The sequence below is a fragment of the Paroedura picta genome, chromosome 12, assembly GCF_049243985.1.
Source record: "Paroedura picta isolate Pp20150507F chromosome 12, Ppicta_v3.0, whole genome shotgun sequence".
NCBI lineage: Eukaryota > Metazoa > Chordata > Lepidosauria > Squamata > Gekkonidae > Paroedura > Paroedura picta.
In genome coordinates, this window is record NC_135380.1 from 44117919 (window position 1) to 44145481 (window position 27563).

At 49.0% G+C, this 27563-nt stretch overlaps 2 protein-coding genes across 13 annotated transcripts in view; one reads left to right on the plus strand and one right to left on the minus strand.

Annotated features, from left to right (window-relative positions):
• The window catches only part of SH3GLB2 (SH3 domain containing GRB2 like, endophilin B2), a 64780-nt gene extending 62344 nt beyond the window's left edge, over positions 1-2436 (minus strand). For all 10 annotated transcript variants that reach the window (XM_077305912.1, XM_077305911.1, XM_077305910.1 and 7 more), the window contains exon 1: positions 2254-2436. In XM_077305912.1, coding sequence (XP_077162027.1) covers positions 2254-2316 — 63 coding nt within the window. In that variant the 5' untranslated portion in view covers positions 2317-2436. The remainder of the gene's footprint in view (positions 1-2253) is intronic.
• Positions 2437-4374: 1938 nt separating this feature from the next.
• MIGA2 (mitoguardin 2) overlaps positions 4375-27563 on the plus strand; it is a 33045-nt gene continuing 9856 nt past the window's right edge. Inside the window, exons 1-9 of one of the 3 annotated variants that reach the window (XM_077305900.1) lie at positions 4375-4573; positions 8064-8295; positions 9488-9698; positions 11188-11300; positions 20574-20691; positions 20887-21020; positions 22263-22377; positions 25048-25148; positions 25926-26041. In XM_077305900.1, coding sequence (XP_077162015.1) covers positions 8200-8295; positions 9488-9698; positions 11188-11300; positions 20574-20691; positions 20887-21020; positions 22263-22377; positions 25048-25148; positions 25926-26041 — 1004 coding nt within the window. In that variant the 5' untranslated portion in view covers positions 4375-4573; positions 8064-8199. The other 2 variants (XM_077305902.1, XM_077305901.1) reach the window with 2 other exon arrangements.

Here is a 27563-nt window from a genome sequence, read left to right on the forward strand (position 1 = left end):
TTCCCTTAGATAGAACAGAATGCACAATATTTACTAGTCCTTTAATCCACCAGGTTTTATCCATCAATCCAAAGAACAGTACCTCTATATGGCATCCTGTTGCTTACCCAGCAGCTGCCACCACAGTGCAAGGATCCATAGCGGGGGTGGACAACAATGGACTACAACTCCCATGAGCCCCTGCAAGCATGCTGGCAGGAGCTGATGGGAATTGCAGTCAGGGACGTCTGGAGAGCCACAGCTTGGCCACCCCAAATCTATAGCGTTATTGACATTAAACTGTGACAATCATTTTGTGACTGGCTCCGCCTCCTGCAGTAGCCATTTTGTGGCTGAACCCACCATGTCATGCCAGAATTCCAAATGTGCCCTTAAGCTCAAAAAGGATGGGACGCTGGCTCACTTTTGCCCGATTTAATTCTGCCAAAAAAGTAGGGATTTTTACATCCCATCTTTCCCCCCAATGGGGATCCAGAGTGGCTCCTTGCCTCCATTTTATACTTGGAGCAACAACCCTGAGAGGTAGGTCAGGCTGAGTGTGTGTGACTGGCCCAAGTTCACCCAGCAAGCTTCTAAGACAGAAGCAGGGACTCCCTCGTCCAACACTTTAGCCACTATACCATGGAGCCAATGTAGGCAATCTGCTAACTTCTATGAGCAGAACTTTACAAATATCAAGTTCTGCATTTAGGTAGGAAAAACCATCTACACCAATATAGGATGGGGGAGATGGCAGTAGGATGGCAGTAGCATGTGCGAAAAGGATCTAGGAGTCTTGGTAGACCATACATTGAACATGAGTCAGCAGTGTGACTCAGTGGCTAAAAAGGCAAATGGGATTTTGGGCTGTATCAAATGGAGTATTGTGTCCAGATCACGGGAGGTGATGGTACCGCTTTCCTCTGCTCTGGTTCGGCCTCACTTGGAGTATTGTGTTTAGTTTTGGGCACCACAGTTGAAGAGGGATGTTGACAAACTGAAACGTGTTCAGAGGAGGGCAACAAAGATGGTGAGGGGTTTGGAGACCGAGATGTATGAGGAAAGGTTGGGGGAGCTTGGTCTGTTTAGCCTGGAGAGGAGATGACTGAGAGGGGATCTGATAAACATCTTCAAGTATTTAAAAGGCTGCCATATAGAGGATGGAGCAGAGTTGTTCTCTCTTGCCCAGACCAGAAACAATGGAATGAAATTAATTCAAAGGAAATTCTGCCTAAACATCCAGAAGAAGTTCCTGACAAGTTAGAGAGGTTTCTCAGTGGAACAGGCTTCCTCGGGAGGTGGTGGGTTCTCCATCTTTGGAAAATTTAAGCAGAGGCTAGATAGCCATCTGACGGAGAGGCTGATTCTGTGAAGGTTCAAGGGGGTGGCAGGTGACAGTGGATGTGAGTGTCCTGCATCCTGTTAAATGACCCAGGAGGTCCCTTCCGATTGTTATTCTATGCAGGGGAGGACAACCTATGGCTCAAGGGAATTGTAGTCCAGGGACATCTGGAGAGCCACAGTTCACCCCCCCCCCTTAAAGTCTGGGGCTTATGGGAAGAAGGAGCAGGTGCTGAAGTCAGGGAAGATGCAGCCTGCCTGTCCTCAGAGGCCTCATCCTACCAGATCCCCTCCGCTCAAGCGGTGAGTCGCCCCCTGCGGGAGATTCTTCCCACAACATCCGCGCGCGCCGCACTTTGCAGAGGCCGTTCAGAGGCACGAGTCGCTGCCCCGGGGAGCTTCCACAGGCAACCCAAACTGCAGGGGGGGGAGGGGGGCATGTGGCCCCTGCTCTTCGCCGAGGTCGGCGCTACTCGGAGCAGCCAAGAGCCGGCTCGGCGCGCCCTGCGGACCGGAGCTGCCTCCCCCACCCCCAGCGTCCGCGCCGTTGTGCGCGGGGGCTGCCCGTGCGTGGAGCAAGAAGACTCCCGTCCGGGGCAGGTGCGGGCGGCGGGGGCCCAGGGCCCCAGGGCTCCCGTCCCCGTCCCGTACGGCCGCGCAGGAGACGAGCCGCCGCAGAACCCGCGCTCGGGGCTGGGGGAGCAGGAGCAGAGCCCCGGGGAGGCGGCCCCGAGAAGCCGCAGGGCGGCCCGGCCTCCGGGGCTGCAAGCGACGCCGGCGGCGGAGAGGGATGGAGCGAGCGCAGGAGCCGGCGAGGCAGACCCGGGACCGGGACTCCCCCCCCCCTCCTCCCTCCTCCCTCCTCCCTCCTCCCTCCTCCCTCCTCCTCCTCCTCCTCCTCCTCCGCTGCAGCGCCGGGCGCGGCTCTCTCACCTGCACGGCCCGCGTGAAGAAGACGCCCGCGTCCGAGGCCAGCTTCTTCATGTTGAAGTCCATGGCGAGGAGGCGGCGGCGGCGAAGGACGGCAGCAGCAGTGGCGGATGGCGCTACCAGGCAGCCCGGGCAGCCTCCGTCATCGCGGCCGGCCCAGCCCAGCCCAGCCCGCCCCCCGCGCGCCCGGGAGCCGCCGCCCCCGCCTCCTCCTCCTCCTCCTCCTCCTCGCCCCGCAGCGCCCTCTGCCTGCCCCCCGCAGCCACCACCAGCAGCAGCAGGCAGGCAGGCGAGCGAGCGCGCGGCCGGGAGCGCCTGGCCGAGAAGGGGCGCAGCTGCAGTTGTGGGCGCCCGAGCTGGCCTGGGGGGCACGAAGCCCTCGCCGCGCCGCGCCCGCCCCTCCGAGCCTCTCAGCAGCGCGCCCGGCACCGGCAAAGGAGGCGGCGGGGGCGGAGTGGGGGCGCTTGTGCATTTCGCCCTGGTTGCCAACCGCCAGGTTGGGGGGCGGGAATTACAGCTGGTCTCCAGGCTGCAGAAATCCGTTCTCCCGGGGAGAAAAGGACAGGGGCGGACAGCCAAAGCTTGACTCCACTTTGAGTCTCGCAAAGTTTTATTCTGGATATAGACTTGTGTGTGCATGTCTTCAGATATCGGAGTATCAGAGATGTGCAGTGTGCCCGCACATGCAAGTTTACACCCCGCCTTAACCGTGGAGACCCGCTGAAATCCAACAGGCGTTATGTAGCCCCTGGACTCAGTTTTTGGCCTGTTATTTCAGACCAATATGATTTCCCACCTGAGTTGATCTATGGAATCACACCCCTACTCAGTCCTGCCCCCCCCCAAACTCCACCCTTCCCCAGCTCCCCCCCACCCAAATCTTCAGGAATTTCCAAACTCCACCTTGACAGTCCATCCTCACCACCTAATAGTGTATCCAGATAGGATCTGGATGGTCAGTTTTAGATTGTAAGCCCCTTGAGGACAGGGGACTTGGCCTACTCTTTAACCGGTGCGACTCTGTAAAGCGCCATGGAAGCAGATGGCATCTTAATCAGGCTTTTTTTCATTACAATGATTTATTAAGTATAGTGTGCAAGGCACAAAGGCAATTTACAAACACACAAACGAGAAAACTTGAGATTACATATGAAAAACAAATTTTCATAAGCAATTAGGCTGGACCAAAATACATTTATTTCTGCAACATTTATAGACCACCCCTATTGGAACAACTGGTGGTCAGAGGGAGAAATATGTGGAAAGCCCCAGTCCTCTTCCTGCAGGTTCTATCAGTTGCACAGGGCTCCCGACAGGCCGATTTCCTTCCTTCCCCCTCTCAGCCATTTGGTTCATCATTTTGGAGCGGGTTCCATTATTGGTTGAAAGCAATTTGACAACACTTAACACACACAGCCTGGTTTTGCTGCTTTACTACTTGCTGTAAGGGTTATAGCCTCATTGGATAGATTCAAGTGGGGAGCTGTGTTGGTTTGAAAGAGCACAACAGAAATGGGCCAAGAGCACCTTTAAGACCAACCAAGATTTATTCAAGGCGGGAGCATGCAAGCTGGTCTTGTTGGCCTTAAAGGTGCTCCTGGACTCTGTTTTTGTTGAGCCTCATTGAATGCTCTCCTAGGCTTTGGTATAAACATATTCAAATACATTCGATAAAATTAAAATAATGCCAGGAAAGAAAGAGTTTTGTCAACTAGAGGAGGATCCCATCATAACTTTATTTACTTCATTTCCACCGTGGCAAAGCAGCTTACTTCCCCGTCTTCTCTGTTTTAGCCTCACAACAACCCTGCGATGTAGGACCGGCTTAGAGCACGTGACTGGCCCAAGGTCGCCCAGCAAGCATCCATGGCAAAATGCGGATTTCAACCAGAGTCTCCCAGATGTTAGTCCGACGCCTTAGCCGCTAATGCACACTCACATACTCGTCTCTGATTTATCCTAAGGAGATCTCACACAGCGTGGGAAGCATTGCCCTTTTAAGAGGAGCCACGCCCCTTTCCCTTTTATCTGTCAGCCTGGGCCAATCAGTTCTGAAGCCTGCGCTCCGTCTTACCACGGAGGACGCTCCGTTGTCGCTCAACCGCACTAGACTCCGCTGCGGCAAGTGAACCTGCCGGGGAAGAGTCCCGGTTGGTCCGAGTGTGGCTTGAGCGGCGGTTTTCATTGGCTGAACAGGCTGGCAATGGATAGTCTCGCAACGATGTTCCGCCTCCTAATGGCAGTAGTTGGGTTAGGCTGTGAGATTGTGAGAGAGCCGGAAAGGAGACGCTGCCCTTCCGAAGCCATGGAGCATGGATGCGCGGTGAGCGTGGCTTCCCTCCTTTTATGACGAAGGTGGTATGATCCGGGATGGCCAAGGCAGACGTGCTTTGGCCTGTTCCACTCGTGACTGGGGGGGGGGGGGGTGCGATGCCCTTTAAGTTTGTATATAGACAACAGGGGAGTGATCTTTGGGTAGTTCCTCGCCTGCAAGATATACAGTCTTGCTGTTTGGTTTCCAGTTGACCTTTTTCACCTCATGGAGGGAGGGGGGTGGCCTGTGGAGGAAATAAAGCGAGCAGCAATGTATCTTTATGCTTACACATCATTTATGCTTCGTTTAATCTGCATTATGCACCCCATTTTAGGACAAACAGAGCTCTTGACTAACTCCGGAGCTGCATGATAAAGCTGTCATAAACAAACATAAATATACTGTACTGCTGTCATAATTTTTCTCTTCTTGCCCACCCAATAAACTATCAGCAACTGTTAGCCCCCCCCCACAGCTCAATGGAACCTCCAGCATCGGAAGTAGTCTACCTTTGAGTATTGATTGTTGTGGGGCACAGAAAACAGGGAGGTTGTGGCTTTGTTCTGTGCTGATGGCTTAGATTACTTTTAAAAGCTATTAGGCAGATACCCAGTAATTTGATCTATTGATAGCTGTTAGCCATGGTAAGTGAGTGGAACATCCGTGTCCAGAGACCGTTTGTCTCTGAATCTTAGTTGCTGAGGGTCAAATAACGGGAGGTGGTGTCCTTGCTGCCACAAGAAGATGTGACCGTAAGGCCATAGTTTGCAAAGGGAAATCCACAGAGCATTAATCTAATAATGGTGAAACCTCCTCTGAGCATTGCTCTGTCATTTTTTAAGTGTGTCCAGGTGTTTGTCTTAACCTGGGAGCTGTCGTGTGTCCTCTCACACTCTTCACATGACACACATCTCTGGAGGTCTTGCCTGTAGACACACTGTCCTCATACTCCCACACACATAATTTCAGACAGGAGTCATATGAGATGGGGAAAGCACTCTTTCAATTAGGCTTCCCTCTCTCTCTCTTTTTCAGGTGAACTGGAAATACCTGAATAAAGTTTACCTTTTTTTGCAATGTGCTTCTTGGGAGATTTGCTTACTGCACTGAGTTGCATGCTTCTGTGACTGGGCAAATGCTGCAATATTAGCCAAGTATCCCAGTAGTCTGATGCAGTGATTAGTGAGTCAAACTGGGTTCCGGAAGACCCAGGTTCAGATTCACGGACTGTCATGGGGATACCTATGTGAACCTGTGGCCAGTATTATATTATGGTTATACATAAGGTTTAAATTCTTGATACCTATAAAATTGATAAAAATATTGAACATTCAAAGGACTTGTCACTGATGAAATAATCTCACTGAAAACGGATATTACCTGGATTCCGTTTTGACAGAAGTCCTACAGAATAAACAGATAAGGAAAACTACAAAAAGGACACCTTTCTTTCTTTTATGAATATATTGATTGTATTGCCATTGGATAGGTCTGTTTCTCTCTGTTTAGTAGATCAGATATGACCAGCTGACATGAAACACAGATCCTTTCATGACCAGTATTCAGTGTCACCCCAGTTCACCTGCAGTAAGTTCTATAGATGAAAGAGAATAATCTTCAACCGTGAAATATCATTTTCCCTGTGAGCACAGAAATTGCCCCTTTCTGCTCTCAGAGCTTATCCTTCAGACGGGCTGCTAGAGAAGCCTGGAGATCTCCTGGAATTACAGGTGCTCTCCAGTTGACAGAGCTCAGTTCCCCTGGAGAAAATGGATATTTCGGAGGGTGTCCCCCACTGAAGTCCATACCCCCCTAACCCTGGAGCTGGTAACCCCCATGGGTGGCCAGGAGGCAAACTAAGCTCAAAGTCTTTGGGGATAGAGCTGGAATCTGGGGACTGACATGGTCAGGCACCTGACTAAAACTGCTGGGCCGTTCTAGTGGCAACAGAGGAGAAAGAAGACTAGAGAATGGGGGGGGGGGGGCTCAAAGCAGCAAGGAACCCACAAACCATGCAAGGGCCTCTGGATCCATCTTTCACTTCCCTAATTGGCATATCACTAGAAAGCCAGGAGCTCTGATTCCTTCCTGCCCATTTAAAATCTGTTGGGACTCTGAGGAATGTAAGAACATGGTATTGCCAATGTAACCAAAATGGCAGGAGTGTTTTAGGAGAGAAGAGAACTGAGAGGGGAGAAGCAAGCCAGGAAGAGCCCATAAAAACCTGATCCCAGATCTTGCCTACTGCAAGCTGCTGTTGGCTGTCTCTAGTTTAGAACCTCAAAGTGCAGGAAACAGGGTGGGTTTCTTCTTCTTCAGGATGCTGTAAACAGAGAGGGGTGCTAGGCAATGTTTAAGCTGGCCATCATCTTGGGTTGGGGCAGACCTCACTGGATGCCATCCTTCTGCGTGTAAATCCGTGCCCTATCTTACCTGCTTCTCCACTGGGCAAATGCAGGCCTTGATGCTAATTCTACATTATAGAAGGCAGATTGCCTGTCTGTCATTGGAGTGTAATAATTCAGATTCCTCATACTGTAATACAAATAAATATATCCCGCACACGGAAAGCTAGCATGTCAGGGAGTATAGCCTAGTCTCACATTCTACATGCAAAAATCTTAATTTTATGAATGGAGGAGCATTCAAGTGAATGTGAGTAGTCCAAAGCAGAAGAGTCCAGATGCAGTTTTACCAGCACTGCAAGAGAAGCGAGCCTAATTGTTCAGCTATGTTCCTGGCACGTTCCTTCTCTGTGTCTGCATTTTAGAGGCCACATTCCTGCCACTCTCCTTCAGCAGACAAGGTAACAATGCTGCGCGTTTTAGATTCATCCTCTCTGATAGGGCAGAAAACAGGCAGTCCACGGTCCTGCTATTATAGCAATTGCTGCATGCTTGTAACTTGGCACTTAACGACTAGTAGGAAAAATATATAAATGCTCTGTAGGTTTCAGATCATGTTGGATGCTGATATTTCACCTTGGCTATCTCCTTACTCCTGTATCCTCTGCTCGACTGTGCCATGTACGAAGTCCATTTTCTGGCTGACCGGCCTGCTGTGCACTAGGGTGGGATTGAGGCCACGGTGGCTGAGTGGAGCCTCGATGTTCAGAGCCAGCGTACCACTGAAAACCGGCTGTTGGGGGAGGCAAACGCCAGACCGGGGGCTGGGGGGGTATAGCCTTCATCTGCTGTTGGTGGATTTTCCAGAGGCATCTGGCTGTGGGAAACAGGAAGCTGGTGACCCTTGGCTGTAATCCTGAATGGCGTTTTGTTTGTTTGTTAATGATTTCTATTTGTAAAGACAATATTTGGCTTTTCACCATTATAATTGTCCCACTATTTTTAAAGATAAATCATAATGCACAGTTTGGGAAGTACTATGCATAAGTGTCCCTCCCCCCTTCCCGGGCAAACAGTGTCCATTGCATTAATTTTTGCCTTGGCTTATCTTCTGTTATCCTCCTCCCTCCCTCCCTCCCCCCCTTTTCACACAGCAAGGGACTTCTCTGCTGGAGGCTGGCTGTGGAATCCCGAGGCACACACTGAAACAAAGTTGTTTTTCCTGGTGAACTTTCCCGAGCAAGCACACATCCCGTGAGCTCCGGCTGATGCCGAGAATCTCCTTCCAAAATGGCGTTTCACAGAGCCGAGGGCATGTCTATTATCCAAGCTCTGGCCATGACTGTAGCTGAGATACCAGTGTTTCTCTACACTACTTTTGGTCAGGTAAAAAAAAGGACTTTACGGAGCAATATTTGGCATTTATTTTCATCATCCATAGGTTTTAAATTTTTTTAAGGGGCTACCTAATGTTCTCATGTGGTCTTGTAATCCTTACACCAACCCTATAAGGTAGACATTGTCTGGAGTTCACCCAGAGCTCTCACAGCTTGACCTCCCTCACAGGGTGTCTGTTGTGGAGAGAGGAAGGGTAAGTGATTGTAAGCCGCTTTGAGACTCCTCCCGTTAGTAAAAAATCTGGGTAGAACAACCAGCTGAGAATGGAACAACCAGTCGGGGGAACGGAAGCTGAGAGAAGTTGGCTTCCTACCTAGGGCATTCATGGCAGATGTGAAATTTGAACTTGGAGCCTGGCTACTTCACAATGCCAGCTCATTTTTGTAGTGCTTCTCCATGTTCAGAGCGCTGCTTGTGTGTTGCTGCGATCACACAGACTTCCATGTCTTGGTTGGGCCTCTAAAGTAATAGCGGGTGGGACACTGTGGGCCCCGCCTGCTAGCACAGGAGCCGTCTCCCAATACAAGATACTCGGGCTCCTTCTGCCAGAAGAAGGCACCTCTGCTAGCATGACAGATCTGCAGGATCCAGTCCAGTTCTCTGTTCTGATTTGATGGCTTCGTGAAACTCCTTGAAGGTTCAAACCAGAGCCTGTAAGAGGGAAGGTCTGTCCAGCCCCACCCTGAACTTTCCGAGCCTGGGTCCCCTCCCTTGCCTAAGAAATGGGAAAGGAAGCCCATCTACGGCATGTTTTGGTTTGGTAATCCCTCAAATGCTTCCCTGGCCTGGGGGTCCCAGGCCGGCCTCATCTCACAAACTGAGCAAGGTCAGCCTTGGTTCGTATCTGGATGGGAGACCTTCAGGGAAGCCCAGGGTTACGGTGCAGCAGCAAGCCACACTCTGAAGGTCTCTGGCCTTGATAACCCTCCGGGATCACCCTAAGGCAGCTGGGACTTGCCAGTAAAAAAAGAAATGCTTTTCCCGCATGCATTCCCAGTTCCTGGTGTCTCTGGTAACGCTGCTGGGGGAAGCCCTGGGCTGAGACCCCACGTAGCTGCAGCCAGTGAAAGGAAGTCTTCCTGGTCTGCTTGGGCCAGCGATACAAAGGCCCCGCATCTTGTGGTCGGAGAGTTTTAAGTTCCCTGACTTCTTGATGTCCACTCTCCCTCTTCTTTTCAAGTCTGCCTTCTCTCAGCTGCGCCTCTCCCCGGGCCTGCGGAAGGTGCTCTTTGCCACTGCTCTCGGGACGGTTGCTTTGGCCCTTGCCGCTCACCAGCTGAAGCGCCGGCGCCGTCGGAAGAAGCAGATTGCCCCAGAGAAGTCGGGTGCGAAGGCTGGGATGGTGCCGGTCCCCATCTTGCCAACGAGGAGGGTCCCCTCTGTGAAGAAAGGTTGGTCACGTCACCGAGAGCAACAAGAGAACAAATGCTGCTGTCGCTCATTGTGGTGGGCGTAGGCAGGACCCCTGCAAAGAGGCAAAGGAAAGTGTGGAAAAGGACACACCTCCAACACCCCCTCCCCCTATCCGTAGCTGAAGTCCGAGTTGCCCACTCTTGGGGACGGGGGTGGTGGTCAAGATTGGCTTTATCACAACAGTGTCCTTATCAGGAGTTCTGGACAAGTCGGACGCTTGTGTGGAGTCCCAGGATGGGGCGATACAATTCAGAATTCCTTCCCCACCTGTAGGGTTCAGTAAGTTCTCAGGGGCCCCTCTCCTCCCCCCACCCCCGCTTTCAAACCGCCCTGAGCCTCAGGGGAGGACAGTATATAACTATAATAAACAAACAAACAAATACAATCCTCTTGAACTCGCTGTTTTATTTTCATGCTAGCCAGGTGCTTGTCTAACCTGTAAACTGCTTTCGTAAGGTGGGTGCAGCCACCACTTTTGCAGATTTGATTGTGGAGGGTAGGGGTGGAACCTTTTAATGCAAAGAATGGGGGGGGGGATTTAAAATTATGTTCCACCACCCATTTTGTAGTCCCAACATGATGTTTCCTTTGGCGCAAGTCAGACCACTGTTCCCCCTACTCCGCGTTGCCCACTCTGACTGACAGCAGCTCTCTGTAGCTTCAGGCTGAGCTAAGACTTTTCCAGCAACCTCTTCCCTGAGATTCTTTAGATCAGGGGTAGGCATTCGCTGGCAGGGGTTTCTGGGAATTGCAGTCCATGGACATCTGGAGGGCCGCAGTTTGACTACCCCTGCTTTAGCTGGAGAAGCCAAAGATTGAATTTGGGAACTCCATTTAAAGGATGTGCTGTGCTGGTAAACTACATCTCTTCCCCTCTGGAGAATCATACTTTGCTCAATAACTTTTTGAGACAGCTGTTTCCCTCTGAACCCTTACGATCAGCAATCTGGTCTCTGTTTTCCCACCTTGTCATTATTTGCCAGGCTCTGAAACTTGGTAGGCCATTTGCAGTGTGATCCCATGCATATTTCCTCAGAAAAGGCTCTTTTCATTCAGTGGGGCTTACTCTCGGGTAAATTTACTTAGTATTAGTGGTTTGTCTATGTCAAGAAGGGTGGCCAAACTGTGGCTCTCCAGATATCCATGAATTACAATTCCCATGAACCCCTGCATGTGCTGGCAGAAGCTCACGGGAATTGTAGCCCATGGACAGCAGATTTATTGGCATTCTAGGGTGCCACCACACCCCCTACACCAGGGGTAGTCAAACTGCAGCCCTCCAGAAGTCCATGGACTACAATTCCCAGGAGCCCCTGCCAGCATTTGCTGGCAGGGGGCTCCTGGGAATTGTAGTCCATGGACATCTGGAGGGCCGCAGTTTGACTACCCCTGCCCTACACCCTCCTCTAACTGCTGCTCAAAGGCTTTTGAACAGGGTCCTAACACTCCACGCTGGTCTCCTCGCAGGTTACTCCAGCAGGCGAGTGCAGAGCCCCAGCAGCAAGAGCAACGATACGCTCAGCGGGATTTCCTCCATCGAGCCCAGCAAACATTCCAGCTCCTCCCACAGCCTGGCTTCGGTAAGGGACCTCCGTACGCATCCTTTGGGCACACAGCTGGGGGAGCCGGGAGAAAAGGGCCGCGCTAGCGGTGGAGCAGAAGAGCAAACCGAAACAAAACACCCAGTGCAATGGAGAATAAGAACGCCTTTAAATAATTAAGCTTATTCTGCCCCCTCCCCCCCCATTGTGCTAGTGTTTTTAGTACATGACTGGGGTAAGCAGGGCCAGAGTAGTGCCTTACCTGGCCCCGGAACATCAAGCCACAGGGATCCATGTGAAGGTCACCTCTAGAGTCCTGTAACTCCCTCTATGCAGGCCTGCCCTTAACCTTGATCCGGAAACTGCAGCTGGTGCAGAATGCAGCAGCTAGGGTCCTCACAGCAACACCTTGGAAGTCCCATATCTGGTCCATTCCCCAACAACTGCCCTGATTCTAGTCGAATTCCAAATAAGACTTAAGGTACTGGTAATTACCCAAGGCCACACGCGGTCTGGGCCCAGTATACCTGAGGGAGCGCCTCTCTGCTTACACCTCTCAAAGAGCTTTACACCCCTGAGCTTGGAGGAAAAATGGGTTGCATTTCCTCTCTCACCCTCTAATCAATTAAGAAGCTTTGCAGACTTACTCTGCAGTCAGAACCGTACCTTACCAGGGTGGAACCCATTTTCCTGTTGCAAGCCGCATGGAGAGGCGTCAGTATAACAGGGATGGAGGCAGCTGTTGGGCATGACCCCAGAGACCTTCTAATCCAGGCTGTGTGGAACAGGCTGCCCCTCCTGGCTGCAGACAGAAGAGTCTGGCATGAAACTTTGCTCTGAAGCTGGGAGAATCCCCAGCTCATTAAAGTGAACTGGGTGGGTTGTAGATCAGCCCAGGTTGTGATTGGGTAGATGGAAGGTCCTCTGAAGCTGCAGCATAAAGTGGTCAAGAGGTCTCTTTTGGCTCAAGCCCGCCAGGGCAGGCAGAAATGGGCGGAAGAGAGTCTGTCTTTGTCCCCCAATCAGACAGCGAGAAAAGCACAGAATCTACCAGGAGTCAGTTTTTAGAATGGCGTCTTGAAAGTTATGAAGTAAGCAATGAATTGTTGGTTACCGATCTGGGGGAGGACCAGAAATGTTGTCTTGCTTCCTTAAGAAATTTGATTTGTTCTTGTGTTTGGCTTTGAATTTCCTGTCCTTTACTGGGAAAGACAATTGTTGTCATCAGCTGTGCTCTTGCATTGGTGAACTCATCCAATAAATTCCAGTAGTGCAATATTGCCATGCATTTACATCCTGCTTTCTTCTTCTTGGAATTAGAAAGAGGTCTTAGCAGGTCCTCACCCAGGCACTGACCAGCCCTGCTTATTTCAGCAAAATGGCTGGATCCTGTTTCTCCAGCCTTACTATGGAAAGATGCCAATGCGCAGGCTTGGTAGGTGGAGAATAGCTGGTGCTCTCTCACTGATGCATAGCTACTCATCAGCAGGTCCTCTTGAGGTCAACTGGTCTACTTTTAAGACTGCAGCATAGTACTTGTATATAGTCACCAACCTAATCAGAAGGCAAAAGTAGCAAGTGATTTCTCAAGCTCCCCAGAAGGGCTGGAGATTAGTGGGGAGGAAAACAGCAGGGGAGGCCTTGTTAGTGGTGGCCCCACCTCTCTGCAGATTGCAGCCCTTCACAGGTGGAGCAAAGGAAGCATTGCACAGCATTAATTAAATTAAGCCAGGTTAGCTGCTAAAAGCTGCTGCCTGAAAGGCTGTTGGCCTCTTTTGAAACACACACAAAACCCAGAAATGATCCGGATCCTAATCCAGCGATTGTAAGCCATGACTTCTTCGGGTATTCAATGGAGTAGTCGGAGGGCAGGTTTCTGGATAAGCAAGCCCTTTTGGGGTAACTGACTGAGTTCCTGTGGTGGGGATCTTGCTTGAAGCCACCTGATCGTTTGCTTACTTTTCCTACATGGGCTTTCTCATGAGGAAGTCCTGGTGCAATGTCCCGAGAAACCGTAGCGCAAATCTGATCAGCAGTTCAGTTTGATGTTGCTTTCCTGAGGCTGAGTTGGCTTTGATCTTATATGCGTTTGCTCAGGCAGATTTAATTCGTTAGGTCCCTTTAAGTATTTCCAGAGAGTTACTTTTGCCTGCACCTAATTAACTAGAGTGTTAAAGAGTCCTTAAAGACTGACAGGGTTTTTATTCTGGCATAAATGTTAGGAGACTAGAGACCGTCTGAGGAAATGGGCTATGGTCATTAAAAGTTTACGCTGAAATAAAATCTTGTGAATATTTACAATGACATCTGTTTGTTTCTCTTAAGTAAGTTTACATAGAATTATCACCTTTGAAGGGATTTATTATTTTATAATTATTATTAATGGCATATGTGCGTGTATACCTGGGATTGGTGGCCTGGTGGTCCTTCCGCTCAAACCAAACAGAGAGCTTGAGTCTCTGCCAAATTCCCCCTTGAAGCATCTTCTGTTGAGATGCGTGGACCATTCAGCCAAATTCTCCAGTGTATGCTTCTCCCCTAAATCTGTGTTCGCAAAATAGTACAGTGGCCAGTTCCAAGCAGTTTAGGGCGTGTTAATGGCAACAATCTGAGTGATGGCCTTGCTTTGTGAATTCTTGGATCATATGCTAGAAAAGCAGAAGGCAGTTTTATTACTGTATGTAACGGCATGTCTTCCTCCTTCAGAAACTTCTTGTTCTTGGAGATCTGTGAAACTGGAGCAAACCTGGGTTTGCCCCTGAGAGTTACTTATACTGGATGGAACTCTGCAGGCAGTCTCAAGTAACTGAAAAAGTACACCTGCATAAGCAGCCTTGGCGGCAGGTTTTTGGAGATTTTGGCAAGGAGCAGTCCACCAGACCTCATTCCAGGAGTGCTTCTGTCACGATGCAGAGAGCGAATGGCTGCTGGTGGCTTTGAGCCACTGTGGCTGGCCCAGATGAAGAAGCACGACTGTTGGTTCTTGCTCACCTCTCCTATGTCTCCCAGGGGTGTCTGCTGCTCTTCTTCCTCTAAGCCGCTGTTGCTATAGCAGGAGAGGGAGCGGAGGCCAGCAGCAGCCCCTGCTGCCTGCATCTGACTTCCTATACGAGAAAGGAAGAAAGGTTCAAAACATAAACAGAGAAAAACAGAACCTTTCCAAGGCAATTGGTACAATAAATTTTATATGTCAATAATTTTTTAAGGACCAACCAAAACAGTTTCTAGATATACTCCATTTTCACAATTTTTCTTCAGTGGTTGATTCCTTATACTCTTATCAAGCAATTTATATATATATAGGCCACTGGCTCTATAAAGTATTGTGGGGAATGTCAGTCAAAAAACATTCCCCTTAAAACATTCCCCTTAAAAAATGATTGATATATAAAATTTATTGTACCAATTGCCTTGGAAAGGTTCCGTTTTTCTCTGCATCTGACTTCCTGGCAGGAAGGAAAACAAACTGCTGTCTTCACCCAGGGCAGTGATATTTATTTACGTTTACAATTGTGGTCCACTTAAGGTAGGGGTAGTCAAATGGCAGGCCTCCAGATGTCCATGGACTACAATTCCCATGAGCCCCTGATACAATTCCCTGAGGGGCTCATGGGAATTGTAGTCCATGGACATCTGGAGGGCCGCCGTTTGACTACCTCTGACTTAGGGGCTCAAGGAGGATTATGTATAGTAATAATTCCATACGATTAACAAAATGGGAACCTTCATTAGGATTTGAGCACTCTGGAGCCCCCAGAAAGAACTGAAGCGGAGCATGAGGATTCACAGTACACATTAAGTGGTACCAATTTTACATAATCGGATCCAACTACAAGAAGCTCAGCACAGCAGTGTAGGTCACAGTCCCAATAATTTATGAGGGTAGGTTTGTAAACCATTTTGCATGGTGCAGCCCTATTACCTGTGCAGTAAAGCCCTCTTTGATATGCGTGCCACTGCATTGTGGACAAGGACAGGGTAGGCAGAAGAAGAAGAGCCCTGCTGGGTCAGACCAGGGGTCCCTCTAGTCCAGCCTCCTCTAGTCCACAGGGGCCAGCCAGTTCCTCTGCAGGGCCAGCCACAGGGCAGAGAGGCCAAGGCCTTCCCCTGATAAGAGCCTCAGAAGAGCCCTGCTGGGTCAGACCAGTGGTCCATCCAGTCCAGCTTCCCGTCTCACTCAGGGGCCAGCCAGTTCCTCTGGAGGGCCAGCCACAGGGCATGGAGGCTCAGGCCTTCCCTGATAAGAATATAAGAAGAGTCCTGCTGGGTCAGACCAGGGAGGGTCCATCCAGTCCCAGCCCCCCATCTCGCACAGGGCCAAACAGTTCCTCTGCAGGGCCAGCCACAGGGCAGAGAGGCACTGCTTCTTGGCTCATGGATTTAGAGGCTTAGTGGAAAGTCCGGTCCTTCCAGGGGAGCCTAGAGAACCACCTGGGCAGTGGAGGTGGAGCTGTTATTGCTGCTGCACTACAATGGGACTCCCTCCCAAGGCTTTGCGGTCACAGCAGCCACCCAGTGGTGATGCCGATGTGTAATGCACAGGTTCAGTAATTCTCATTGTGCATTATAAAGTGTAGCTAGATGTGTGCATGGCTTCCCTCCCCGAAGGTAATTTTGAAGAATTATTATAAACATCCATAAGTGCACATGCTTGCTCCCTCAATGAAAACAAGGAGGCTAGGCAAAAATAAAATGTGTTAATTGATCATGTGCTTGCTCACCTTGGGCATTTTAAATGAACATCCCTGCTGGGGTATCTGGTTTTGTCATGAAAAGGATATTTTCTGGGCTGGGTCCCAGAGCTTTCTCCCCCCCCCCCTCAGCTCCCCAAATGAAGAGCCTCTGAGCAGAAACCCAGTGGTGGTTCTTGACATCCTTTCACTTCACATCACTACCTTCTCTGCTTTCAGGATGCCAGTTCAGCAACCTCTGGATCTCAGATGACCATCCTAGCCTTTTGGCTTCAGACCTCACTCTCAGGAGCTATTAACTTTGATCTTGAAAGAGCATCTGCATGTTCAGAAACACTGTCCAGCCCCCCCACTTCCCGTGCAAATAGAACAGGTGCTTATAAATATTGCCGCCTGTTTCTGGACTTGCAGAAGCGTATCTGGCTGGCCACTATGGGAACAGGACTCTGGGTTACATTGGCTGGACCTTTGGCCTGATCCAGCAAGACTGTTCTTGGACTCTTAGGAATATTGAGATCCAGTGCTCCACGCAAAGAGAGAGATGCCAGAATCTGCCTCTGCAACATGCCTTTGTTTATTATCGCACTTCTAGTCTGTGCTTTAAAACTGATTTCTCCAGCACCACATCCTCAAGATGGATAACAGAATATTCAGATCTTGTGCTGAGGCCTCCACCATTGACCTGGTGGAACAACTCTGGTTTACATGAAGACACATCGATCTAGAATGACTTTTCTCACGTTTTTTACTATTGAGAACCCACTGAAGCCTTCAGGCTTCAGAAAACTCCAGAAGTGGTGTGATTGTGCAGAATATGGTTGGGAAGCATGCCCACCTGGGGCCCTTCCCCTTCCCACCCCCTCCAGGCCTATCATTGGCCATTTTTGGAGTGAGGAGGGGGTCGCCATGACTATATATGATAATAAAGGTAAAGGTATCCCCTGTGCAAGCACCGAGTCATGTCTGACCCTTGAGGTGACGCCCTCCAGCGTTTTCATGGCAGACTCAATACGGGGTGGGTTGCCAGTGCCTTCCCCAGTCATTACCGTTTACCCCCCAGCAAGCTGGGTACTCATTTGACCGACCTCGGAAGGATGGAAGGCTGAGTCAACCTTGAGCTGGCTGCTGGGATCGAACTCCCAGCCTCACGGGCAAAGCTTCAGACTGCATGTCTGCTGCCTCACCATCCTGCACCACAAGAGGCTCTTAATACCACTCAATAAATGTTTAACAAATTAAAATATATATGTAAAAAAGTTAACTCCCATCCATTCGGGAAATCCTTCCAGGAAACCCCAGGGTTTCATGAAACCCTGGCTGTGAAAGCCTGATGTAGAGAAAGGGTGGAAGCTTTGCAAACCACTACTCTCCTGGACTGTGGCCACTGGACCTGCAGAGCAGAATAAAGGCCTTTCCTGTGGAGTTGCCCTTTGAGGTGGCTTTTTCGTTCAGAACTGGATGTTCCCGGTGTTATTGTATTGTGCTTCTGCCTAGAGGCATCCCTTCTCTCGCTGTGCAATAAGTTAGGTACTTTTACAGCCACTTATCTGCTGTTCATTTCATTCCCGGCCTGCTGCTCTGTCTCTTTCTATTTCAATACATAAAGCAGAAATTATTATTTAATAAAGAATTAAGACCGCGAGGAGAGGGGCAGCCTATAAACCGAAATGTAAAGAAATAAAAGTATTACTTAACAGGTTGTGCTGAAATGCTTTCATGGCAGGTTGGCCAGCTTCCTGTTTCCATGTCATTCTAACCGAGAGTTGCTGGTAGAGGTGAATTCTCTTTGTCACTTTTTGACTACTGAGGACAGACAAGGGATAGCTTTGATTACCCCTCCTTTCTCCCCCTCCTGCATTCAGATTTTGTTGGGTCACAACTGAAATGGCAGGAATGGGCACAGGAGAGGCCAGGGTGGGCTGAGTTACAGGAAAGTCAATGCAGCTGGAGAGAGCAGAAGTGTGGGCATCCTGTATCTCAGGGGTAGTCAACCTGTGGTCCTCCAGATGTCCATGGATGCTGGCAGGGGCTCATGGGAATTGTAGTCCATGGACATCTGGAGGACCACAGGTTGACTACCACTGCTATATCTGATCCTGAACTGAGAGCTTAGCACATGGATCATTAAATCTGAAGATCAAAGTTGCTACAACATAAAGGTATCCCCTGTGCAAGCACCGAGTCATGTCTGACCCTTGGGGTGACGCCCTCCAGCGTTTTCATGGCAGACTCAATACGGGGTGGTTTGCCAGTGCCTTCCCCAGTCATGACCGTTTACCCCCCAGCAGCAAGCTGGGTACTCATTTTACCGACCTCGGAAGGATGGAAGGCTGAGTCAACCTTGAGCCGGCTGCTGGGATCGAACTCCCAACCTCATGAGCAAAGCTTTCAGGCGGCTGCCTTACCACTCTGCGCCACAAGAGGCTCTACAACATAGGAGGATGTTTATACAAACCTGGGACAGCCCCCAGATTTGCACAAAAATCTAAAAGCTGCATCCCTTGGGGAAGTAATGTGATCTTACAGCACAACAGGGCAAGATTTCAGCCACCATTTTGTAGGGGGGGAACTGTGGGAGGGGGAGTTGCTCTCCCCAGTGCTTCAGTGAGGAGGGAGAGGCGCTGCAAAGGAAGCAGCAGAATTGCAGTCAGGCAGGCTGACCAAAACGTGGGCAGACCAGAGAGCAGGAGGGAAGGATGCGCTTATTCCTCCCACCTGGGTCTTGTGGGGCCCCTGGTCGTGCGTGTACAAAAAGGAGGCAATACTTATAATTATTCCTTGTTGTGGGACTGAAGCACACAGTGTTACTGAGCATATGCGGAGTGTCTTTTCCTCATCCCTCCAGTAACAGTTGCCTTTTTGTTTTCATGACTAGCTTCACAATTGAGCTTCTAATCGCATCCTGAGACTCACTAATGCAGCAGTTGGTACTGGGCCACCTCCAAGCCAAGAAAGTGTGTCAGCTGCTAAATTTTCTTGTGTCAGGCTTATCAGGAGCCCATGAAAAGGGCTGGTTTGAAAGAACAGGTAGCGCCACTCACTCACTCGAGCCAGACCCCGTGCATCTCTGGGTGGGATGAAAGGCTTCCATGCAACTTGAGCCCTGACACTTCTCTCTCTCTCTCTTTTTAAATTGTGTCTCTTAGTTCTCACTAAAATGGCAAATCTCTGCCACTTGATATCCTGTAGTGTATGACTCTCAAGAGTTTGGGCCTTCTGTGCCCACAAAAAGCTTGGGATAGAATTTCCTTCCTCCTGGCATGCTAAGCATGTATAAGCATTTAGAATCAGCTGAGCCTCAGCATGCCCCCTGGACCAGTGACAGACCACCTCCTTGCACCTGCAAGTTACTTGGGCCGCACAACAGCTGTCTTTCTGCAGGATTCCCCTTGGCTTTTCCTTGGCAAAGTGCGGGACGGCTTTTTCATCAGCACCGACTGGTGGCCCAAGAGTCTAGTGAGGAAATAAGCCAAATGTACTGAAGCCAGCACAATAATGATTTTCAAGCTGGTGATGGCAAATGATAGTTTATTCCACTGTAAAACAATTTCTCAAACTTCCAAATCATCAAAACGAACTCCTTGGTATTGAAACTGCCTGGCCAAGGATCACATGATCAGACTTGACCAGCAGCAGTGCTTGGGTGGGGTGTCTCAATGACAGTTCTGTCCCAATATGTGCTGCAAAGTGAAGAAATGCCACGCTCCGGGCCACTTCTATGAGAAGCAGGTGCTTGGCCACCAGATTAAGGCCCTTTGCCCAGATGTTGCAGGGAAGGCTCTGACTTATGGATGCTGTGTGGCACGGCACTGCCAGAATTGAGTCATCTCAAGCACATGAAGTTGCCTTTAGTTGAACTGGAAAGGCTGAGGGTTGCCCCCGAGTCATTCTGTATGTGCCATGTGTGTGCCAACTCTGGTGCTTTCACACGTGCTGGCACCTGTCTCCCCGCCACGGAGAGACGTAACCTGCCGGAATCAATGGGTAGGAAAGAAAAACCAAGAAAGGGGAGTTAGATAGGGGAGTTAGACACGGATATTTGCTTTTTAAATGTTAACTTTTAATTTTTAAGTCTATTATAGTTTTAATGCGTTTTAACTGTATTGAGTGTCCATGGGAGAATGGTGGTATAAAAATCCATTTAATAATAATAAGTATTATTGTTGTTGTTGTTATTGTTATTATGCCCTTTCAATCCACTTCCATTGCCCTTTGCAACTGGATTTTACTGTGTGGAATAGCAAAATCCGCTTCTAAGCAACCACAAAAATGCATTATTCAGCATGCTTGAAAGTGCCTTGAGTGTTACGCCATTCTAAGCCTGTTCTAAGAAAGCAGCACTCTCAGCCCTCCCCCCATACCTGTAAAACTACTGCCCTAATCTAAGTAGTATCAAGCAGTATTTTGAGCCTCAATCCTTTTTTCTGTTGGGCAAAGGTTGGAGAAAATTATGAACTTTTAACACAGAAGTAAAGGGGAGTTCAAGTGGTGTCTACTTTGGGGCAAGCCTTCACATTGCACAAGAAGGGAGGGTCTTTCCTGCCACTTCTGAGTAACATTATATGCTTCAGCCCCCCCCCCCCACACACACACCTGTCATTCTGCTCTTCTCATGGGCTAGATTGTGGCTGCGAACTCCACCAGTCCCACTCCGGCTTCTGCAGGGCTGTGGGAGGGCCGAGTCGTGGAAGACCCTGGAGCTGCGGGGGACTGCAGTGCGGAAAACCTCTACTTCCAAGGTAAGGGCTGGCTTGAAGAGGCGAGTGGGGTGACACTGTTAGGTCAAAAGCTGTAGAAATTCAAGAAGTGCTACAGTAGATAGTTAAATCTGAAGCGCTGCGCGGGTGTTAGTCCAAGCAGAATGCCCCTCGATGATCCCTGTGCTATGGTGCGTGATCCAGAGAACTCCTTGTGTGCCACTCCTTGTTTGGCAGGGATGGAACTGTTTGAAGAAGCGCTGCAGAAATGGGAGCAGGCCCTCACTGTCAAGCAGAGGGATCCAGCCAGCCCGTCAGTCACTTGGGACAATGTTAAAGAACCAGAACTGCTGCCGGAGGAGCTGCCAGAGGTAAGTCCCCACTTGTTCTTTGGGTCTGCAGTCAGGAGCCCAGATGTGATGATATTTAGATGAACTTCAACCCTTTCCTATTCTCTTATTTTCCCTCTGCCTGCATCTCTGGGATTGAAGTCCCCTCTGGACCCCCATGCTCAGTGCCTGACATCACCAGTTGAGTTTCCCAGTATTGGAAAAATCTCGTAGTGCCCGAGATCCCGGACAGCTATGGTCAGTCAGAAAAGGCAACACTGGGCTGAATGAATCAGTGGTTTGCCTCACCAGAAGCCAGATTTGTGCGCTGCTCTTCCACTCTTTCCGTTCTGGCCTCTCTCCAGCCTCTCCTGTTGGGGTCACTGCCTCGGGGGTCTCCTTTCTTTAGTCCTGGCTTCTCCTCTTCCTGCCTAAGCTCTCCTTCTTGACCTGCTGGAAGTATTGTCGCCTCTGTGCAACCGCTTGGCCAAACTGCTTCATCGCCACAAAAACTCTATGAAGTTTTCACCTTGCACTTTTTCCAGGGGGCTGAGGACAATTGATATCAGATAGCCTATTTTTAATAATAATTATTATTTATTTGATTATTTGATTTTTATACCGCCGCTCCCCTAACTGGCTTGCAGCGGCTAACACGATAAAAGCATCCATAAAATTAAAATCCCCATAAAACGATTTTAGCCTGACAATAAGCTTGGAAGGTAGGTCAACCTAAGAGAGAGAAATCAATCAGTTCTAGTCCAGCACCGGAGCCACTATTGCACACTTGGCTGTCTTAAAAGCTCTTCATGTGCATGACGGCAACCTAGGCTTCAGGGTGGGTGTTGGTTTCTGGACAGTTTACCCAGGGTAACTGTATCAGCTGTGAAAATACAAAGGGGGGGGGGGTTCATGGAGGTGTTCCCAGTGGCTCTTCCAGTCTGGGATGCTATTTTCTTTTTTTCTGTAGGTTTGGCAAAATCTGAGCCTGAGTGTTCTCTGGAAGTGGTGAAAAACTGCTACTTAAGTGGGTTCTGGTGTTGAGAGGATAGCTTGGAAGTTTTGGCTATGGTCTTTCTTTCTTTCTTTCTTTCTTTCTTTCTTTCTTTCTTTCTTTCTTTCTTTCTTTCTTTCTTTCTTTCTTTCTTTCTTTCTTTCTTTCTTTCTTTCTTTCTTTCTTTCTTTCTTTAACTAGAAAATATTGCAAATACTGATTTGGAAGGAATAGTGATAGGTACGGTCCAGATGACCCCGGTGTCCTGTTCTGTTGTATGTTTTGAGCAGGAATCCCAGAAGAGAGAGTTCGCAGAGAAGCTTGAGTCCCTCTTGCACCGGGCTTATCACCTCCAGGAAGAGTTTGGCTCGACGTTTCCGGCTGATAGCATGCTGCTAGATCTTGGTAAGTGGCATTTTCATCCCGTCCATGCAGTGTAGGAACCAGATTCTTAAAACAGCCCTTGGGAGCATTTTGCCTGGCCTGCCCAGCTGACTTTGATGCCACAGGTTGCTGCAGGGATGGTCAAATAAATGCAGAACCTTTATTGGCATAACAAAATGAAGAATAAAACAAGACTAAAACACAATCACGGTGGGAAACCAGGTTTGCAGAAGAAAACAGTTACAGACAATTGTGTATGGTTACAGCAGTTGTAGCGTTCATTCATTCCAAGTTGGCAGCTGAAATCTGAATTAAGATCAGTGCAACCGCACACCTCTTTAGAGGGTCCTTCTCATTCAGTGCTATCCCAATACAGTGCTTCCCGTCGAGATGGAAGGTATTAGCCTTGCATAAGGAGTCCCTCCAAACTGGATGACAGCTCTCAAAACGAGTACAGTCTAAGATTCAATGATCCAGTGTATCTGGAGTGGGACATCCATGCAGGCACAGCCTTTAGGAAGCTGGGATCTTCTAAAACCTGCCCTTCGTTAAGCCAGAAGGAATGACTTTCATTCTGGATAGCAAAAATGCTAATTGTGAAAGTGACACAAAAGGATGTATTTTTCGATAGGCTGTTTTTATTCCCCAGTGCTGGGATTGTCTGAGTCACTCCTGTGCAATTTGAGCTGTAATGGATGAACAGTGGAATAGGCATCCTTAAACATGAAAGCCATGGAAATAAAATTGTGCCCTCTTGTTTAGAAGAAGAAGAAGAATTGGTTCTTATATGCCGGTTTTCACTACCTGAAGGAGTCTCAAAGGGGCTTACATTCACCTTCCCTTTCCTCTCCCCACAACAGACACCCTGTGAGTTGGGTGAGGCTGAGAGAGTCCTGATATTACTGAAGAAGAAGAGTTGGTTCTTATATGCTGCTTTTCTCTACCTAAAGACGTCTCAAAGTGGCTTACATTCGCCTTCTGTTTCCTCTCCCCTCAGCAGATGCCCTGTGGGGTGGGTGAGGCTGAGAGAGCCCTGATCTTACTGCTCGGTCTGAACAGCTTTCTCAGTGCTGTGGTGAGCCCAAGGTCATCCACCTGGTTGCATGTGGGGGAGGGGTGGGGAATAGAACCTGAGCTGGATTAGAAGTCCGAACTCCTTAACCACTACACCAAGCTGGCTCACTCTAGACTTATAAGGTATTGCTATCTGATGTATACTAAGCACAGAGATCCTCCCAGCACCTTTCTCCTTTCCTAGTATAAGAACTGCCATACAGACAATTTAGAAGAAGAAGAAGAAGAAGAGTTGGTTCTTATATGCCGCTTTTCTCTTCCCGAAGGAGGCTCAAAGCGGCTTACAGTCGCCTTCCCTTTCCTCTCCCCACAACAGACACCCTGTGGGGTGGGTGAGGCTGAGAGAGCGCTGATATCACAGCTCGGACAGAACAGTTTTATCAGTGCCATGGCGAGCCCAAGGTCACCCAGCTGGATGCATGTGGGGGAGTGCAGAATCGAACCTGGCATGCCAGATTAGAAGTCCACACTCCTAACCACTACACCAAACTGGCTCTCGTTTAATTTGCTTTAGATTTTAATTTTTAGTGTATTTAATCTAATAGTTTATATTTTACCTTGATGTGGTTTTATTGACAGAATCCACCCTGAGTCACACGAGATAGGGTGGAAAAGAAGTATAAATAATGATATTATAACTGTTATTGTTATTATTATTATTATTATTGAAATTCTGCAAGGGGTTATCCAAATTTTGCACCAAAACATTTGGAATTCTTCAGTGTGTGTGTAAACTGTATGCAAATTGAACATATTCTGGTTTTGTCATTTGTATGAGGGGCAATGAGTGTGAGATTTACTCAGGCTCCTCAGCTTTTGCCCCACAACTATTTGAAATTTGCTTTTCTGAAAAGGACAGATAAATGCTCAGGAAGCCAGTTTCTGTCCCCAGTTCTGCACGTCTGTGAGGCTCCGGCGTAAGCGGGCCTAAATACCTGACTTGGGAATGTCCCACAAATGTCTGACTGAGCCCTCCTGGAGACAGGAGACTAATCTAGATCGACCTTTGGCCTGACCCAGCCGGGCTTTTAGGTTCTTAGGGGTTCTGATGCTCTGTTGCTGCTGGCAGCACTGCTAGGGCCACTTACCGGGAACTACTTAATTGGAGAAGCATTTGCTGTGAACGGCGGCTTCTGGAAGGTGTATCACTTATTCCATGTGGCGCTACTTCATTATCCTGCCCTTTCTCCAAGGAAGTCGGGGTGGCATACATCAGTCCTCCTCGCAACAACCCTGTCAGGTAGTCTAGGCTGAGAGTGGCTGGTGACTGGCCCAAATGCTGTGGCAGAGAGAGGTTTCCCAGGGTTTCCCCTAGTCCACCGTTCTAGCCAAGCACTTTTCCAATCCACTCCTATGCAGTCCCATTAAGTTTACTGCCAGCTAAGTAGGCTTTGGATGTAGCAAATGTTTTTTTCCATAGCACACTTCTCCTTATTCTTTTTATCTTGCCCTACTTTCCAAGGCCATGTGCCTGATTCCCCTGTGAGGCTGGTTAGGTCAAGAGTGTCTGATTGGTCAAAGGTCAGCCAATCAGCCTCATGACTGAATGGGGGTCTCTCAGATCTTGCCTGACATTCCAGAACTTGGAATGCATCCTTTCATTTCTCATTTTCCCAGAAAGAACGCTTATGCTCCCACTGACGGAGGAATCACTGAGACTTCGGGCGGATGACAAAGACAGCTTGACCTCGGAAGACTCTTTCTTCTCTGCGGCTGAGGTGCCTGGAATTGTGTCCTTTTACCACAGACGGTTTCAGGCATCCCTTTCCACGTTGACTGGTCTGCCACAGCACACGTGCACATCTGTTGGGGAAACCAGAGTGTTGCAGAGAATTGTGAAGTTTTTAGTAGGAGGGGGATACACCTATTTGGGCCTTTTCGTTGCTCCATGTGAAACAACACTAGTGTCCACTCAGCATTCTCTGTGTGCCGTTCTTTGCTGGCAAAGTGGTAATAAGTAACCTTGTTCATGTCTTACAGTGAATTCACATGTATCACATGCACTCACATACATCTGTTTGCAAGAAAAAAGCCTGCACATGGTCGCATTAAATATAAAACCAGGGACATGAGATTAAATCGTATGCTCAGCTGTTCATGCACTGCCTGTACTGTAATCCTTGCACCAATGTATGCTCCAAATGACTTATATGCTAGTCCACCTTGGTCTAGAGGGAAGGGGCAGTGTAGACACACATGCCGCATGTCATGATTCACATTTTCAAGGGCGGACTAAGAAGCAATGATCATGAAGAGAAGGAGGACTGTGCGTTTCATGACTTGGATGAGACCACAGTAGATTGTCTTCTAGAGGAACAAACCCATAGGCCAGACAGGATCATGGGGTTCTTTCTCCTACATCCATGCAAGGGTCAGGCCAACCAAAGATGCTTTGGCTCTTCATGCTTTGCACAATCAAACATCTGACCAAAGTCTGATATGGTGATGTGAAGGTAACAAAGGCTGTTTTTTGTCCCCTCCCTCTTTTGGCACAGCTCTTTGATTCGCTGCAGATTGGAGAAATACCTTTCCCACTCTCTAAGCCAGCTGCTGCCTATGAAGAAGGTCTGCAGTTGGTGAAGGAAGGAAGGGTTTCATGCAGGACACTACGGTGAGTGACAGGTTAAGAATGAATGGCTGAGCTTTGAAGTGCTGGATGTCATAGCACGGCCTGAAGTATGGCAAGAAGGGAGGCCACTGACCAGCTAACATGGACTGACCTAAGCATCTCGTCCAACAGTGTTACCAAAGTTTCCGTAGGGCTGGAAATGACAACTGCTTAACGTAAGTGCTGGGCCTTCTGCACGCAAGACACATGCTTCAGCACTGAGATGTGGTGTCTTGTAATTTATTTTATTTATTACTGGACTTATTGCCTGCCACTCATGGTGAAACCAGTTCATGGTGGGTTACAAAACAGGTTCTGATCCAAAAATCCCCCATTAAAACCCAATAGCACAATATAAGAAACATAGCAACATAGAGTTAAAAAATAACCCCATCCTATAGCAGCAGACCCCCCCTAGGGGGCCGGTAATGTAAAAACTGGTCACCACCAGGGGTGACCTCTGGGGAGGGGGGGCACCAGATTTTTGCCCTGAACTGGCCTCATCCATGAACCTGGTGGAAGAGCTCCGTCTTGCAAGCCCTGCGGAACGCCAAATCCTGGTTTATTTAACTAGGCTGTTTGGAACAAGATTACTGCAGTCCTAACAATACATGTAGGCACAGTCCTTGTGTTTCCTCAGTCCAGTATCTGCCACCAGGTGCTTTTGACCAAACGTGCCCTTGGAGTTCTGTGGTTCTGTGGACAGAACTTCATTCCTAGACATGTGAGAGATCAGGACTTGAGGGAGGGGGCGCTTAAGCTTCTTCCCCCACATACATTATTTTCCTAATCTGAAATGTCCCTGCGGGGACACTGTTGCCTCATTTTCACGCAATGTACAAGTAGCCATGGAATCCTTTATGAGTTCCCCCAGCAGGGCAGTTTGAGATTAGGAAAATGATGCAGGAAGAAAAGATTAAGGCCCGTCTCCCTGCACACCATGGTCTAGATCTGATGTGGGCTCCTGGGACTTAAGTTCTGTGTGTGAAACCCCCAGTGCACCTCTGTTTGGCAAGATATTACTGTGTTGGACATGGGTAGGGGAACAAGGACAAGATGTTGTGCAGTTAAGCCCCGAGCTGATGTACACAGAACCTTTGGATCACTTAGCCCAGGGGTAGTCAAACTGCGGCCCTCCAGATGTCCATGGACTACAATTCCCAGAAGCCCCTGCCAGCGAATGCTGGCAGGGGCTTCTGGGAAATGTAGTCCATGGACATCTGGAGGGCCGCAGTTAGCCTGTTCTAAATGCTCATGATGCTGCATGATTGAGTGGCTCTACCAGCCTTTTGCCCTTGGAAGTCACGATGACTCCCTAGGATGGAAGCACAAGCACTTCCACAGCGGTTGCCCAACAGGGGAAACACTGCACAACCAAGGACGAGCTAGGCACATTTCTCCTTTATGTGCTAGTCACATAAAAATGCAATGAGTCTTGCTTTTTCCCTCGATGGAAGAGCAACCGAAAATGGCCGAGCGCCTGTCTCCCCGCTACTGGTGAGTCTGAACAAATGTAATCCATTCC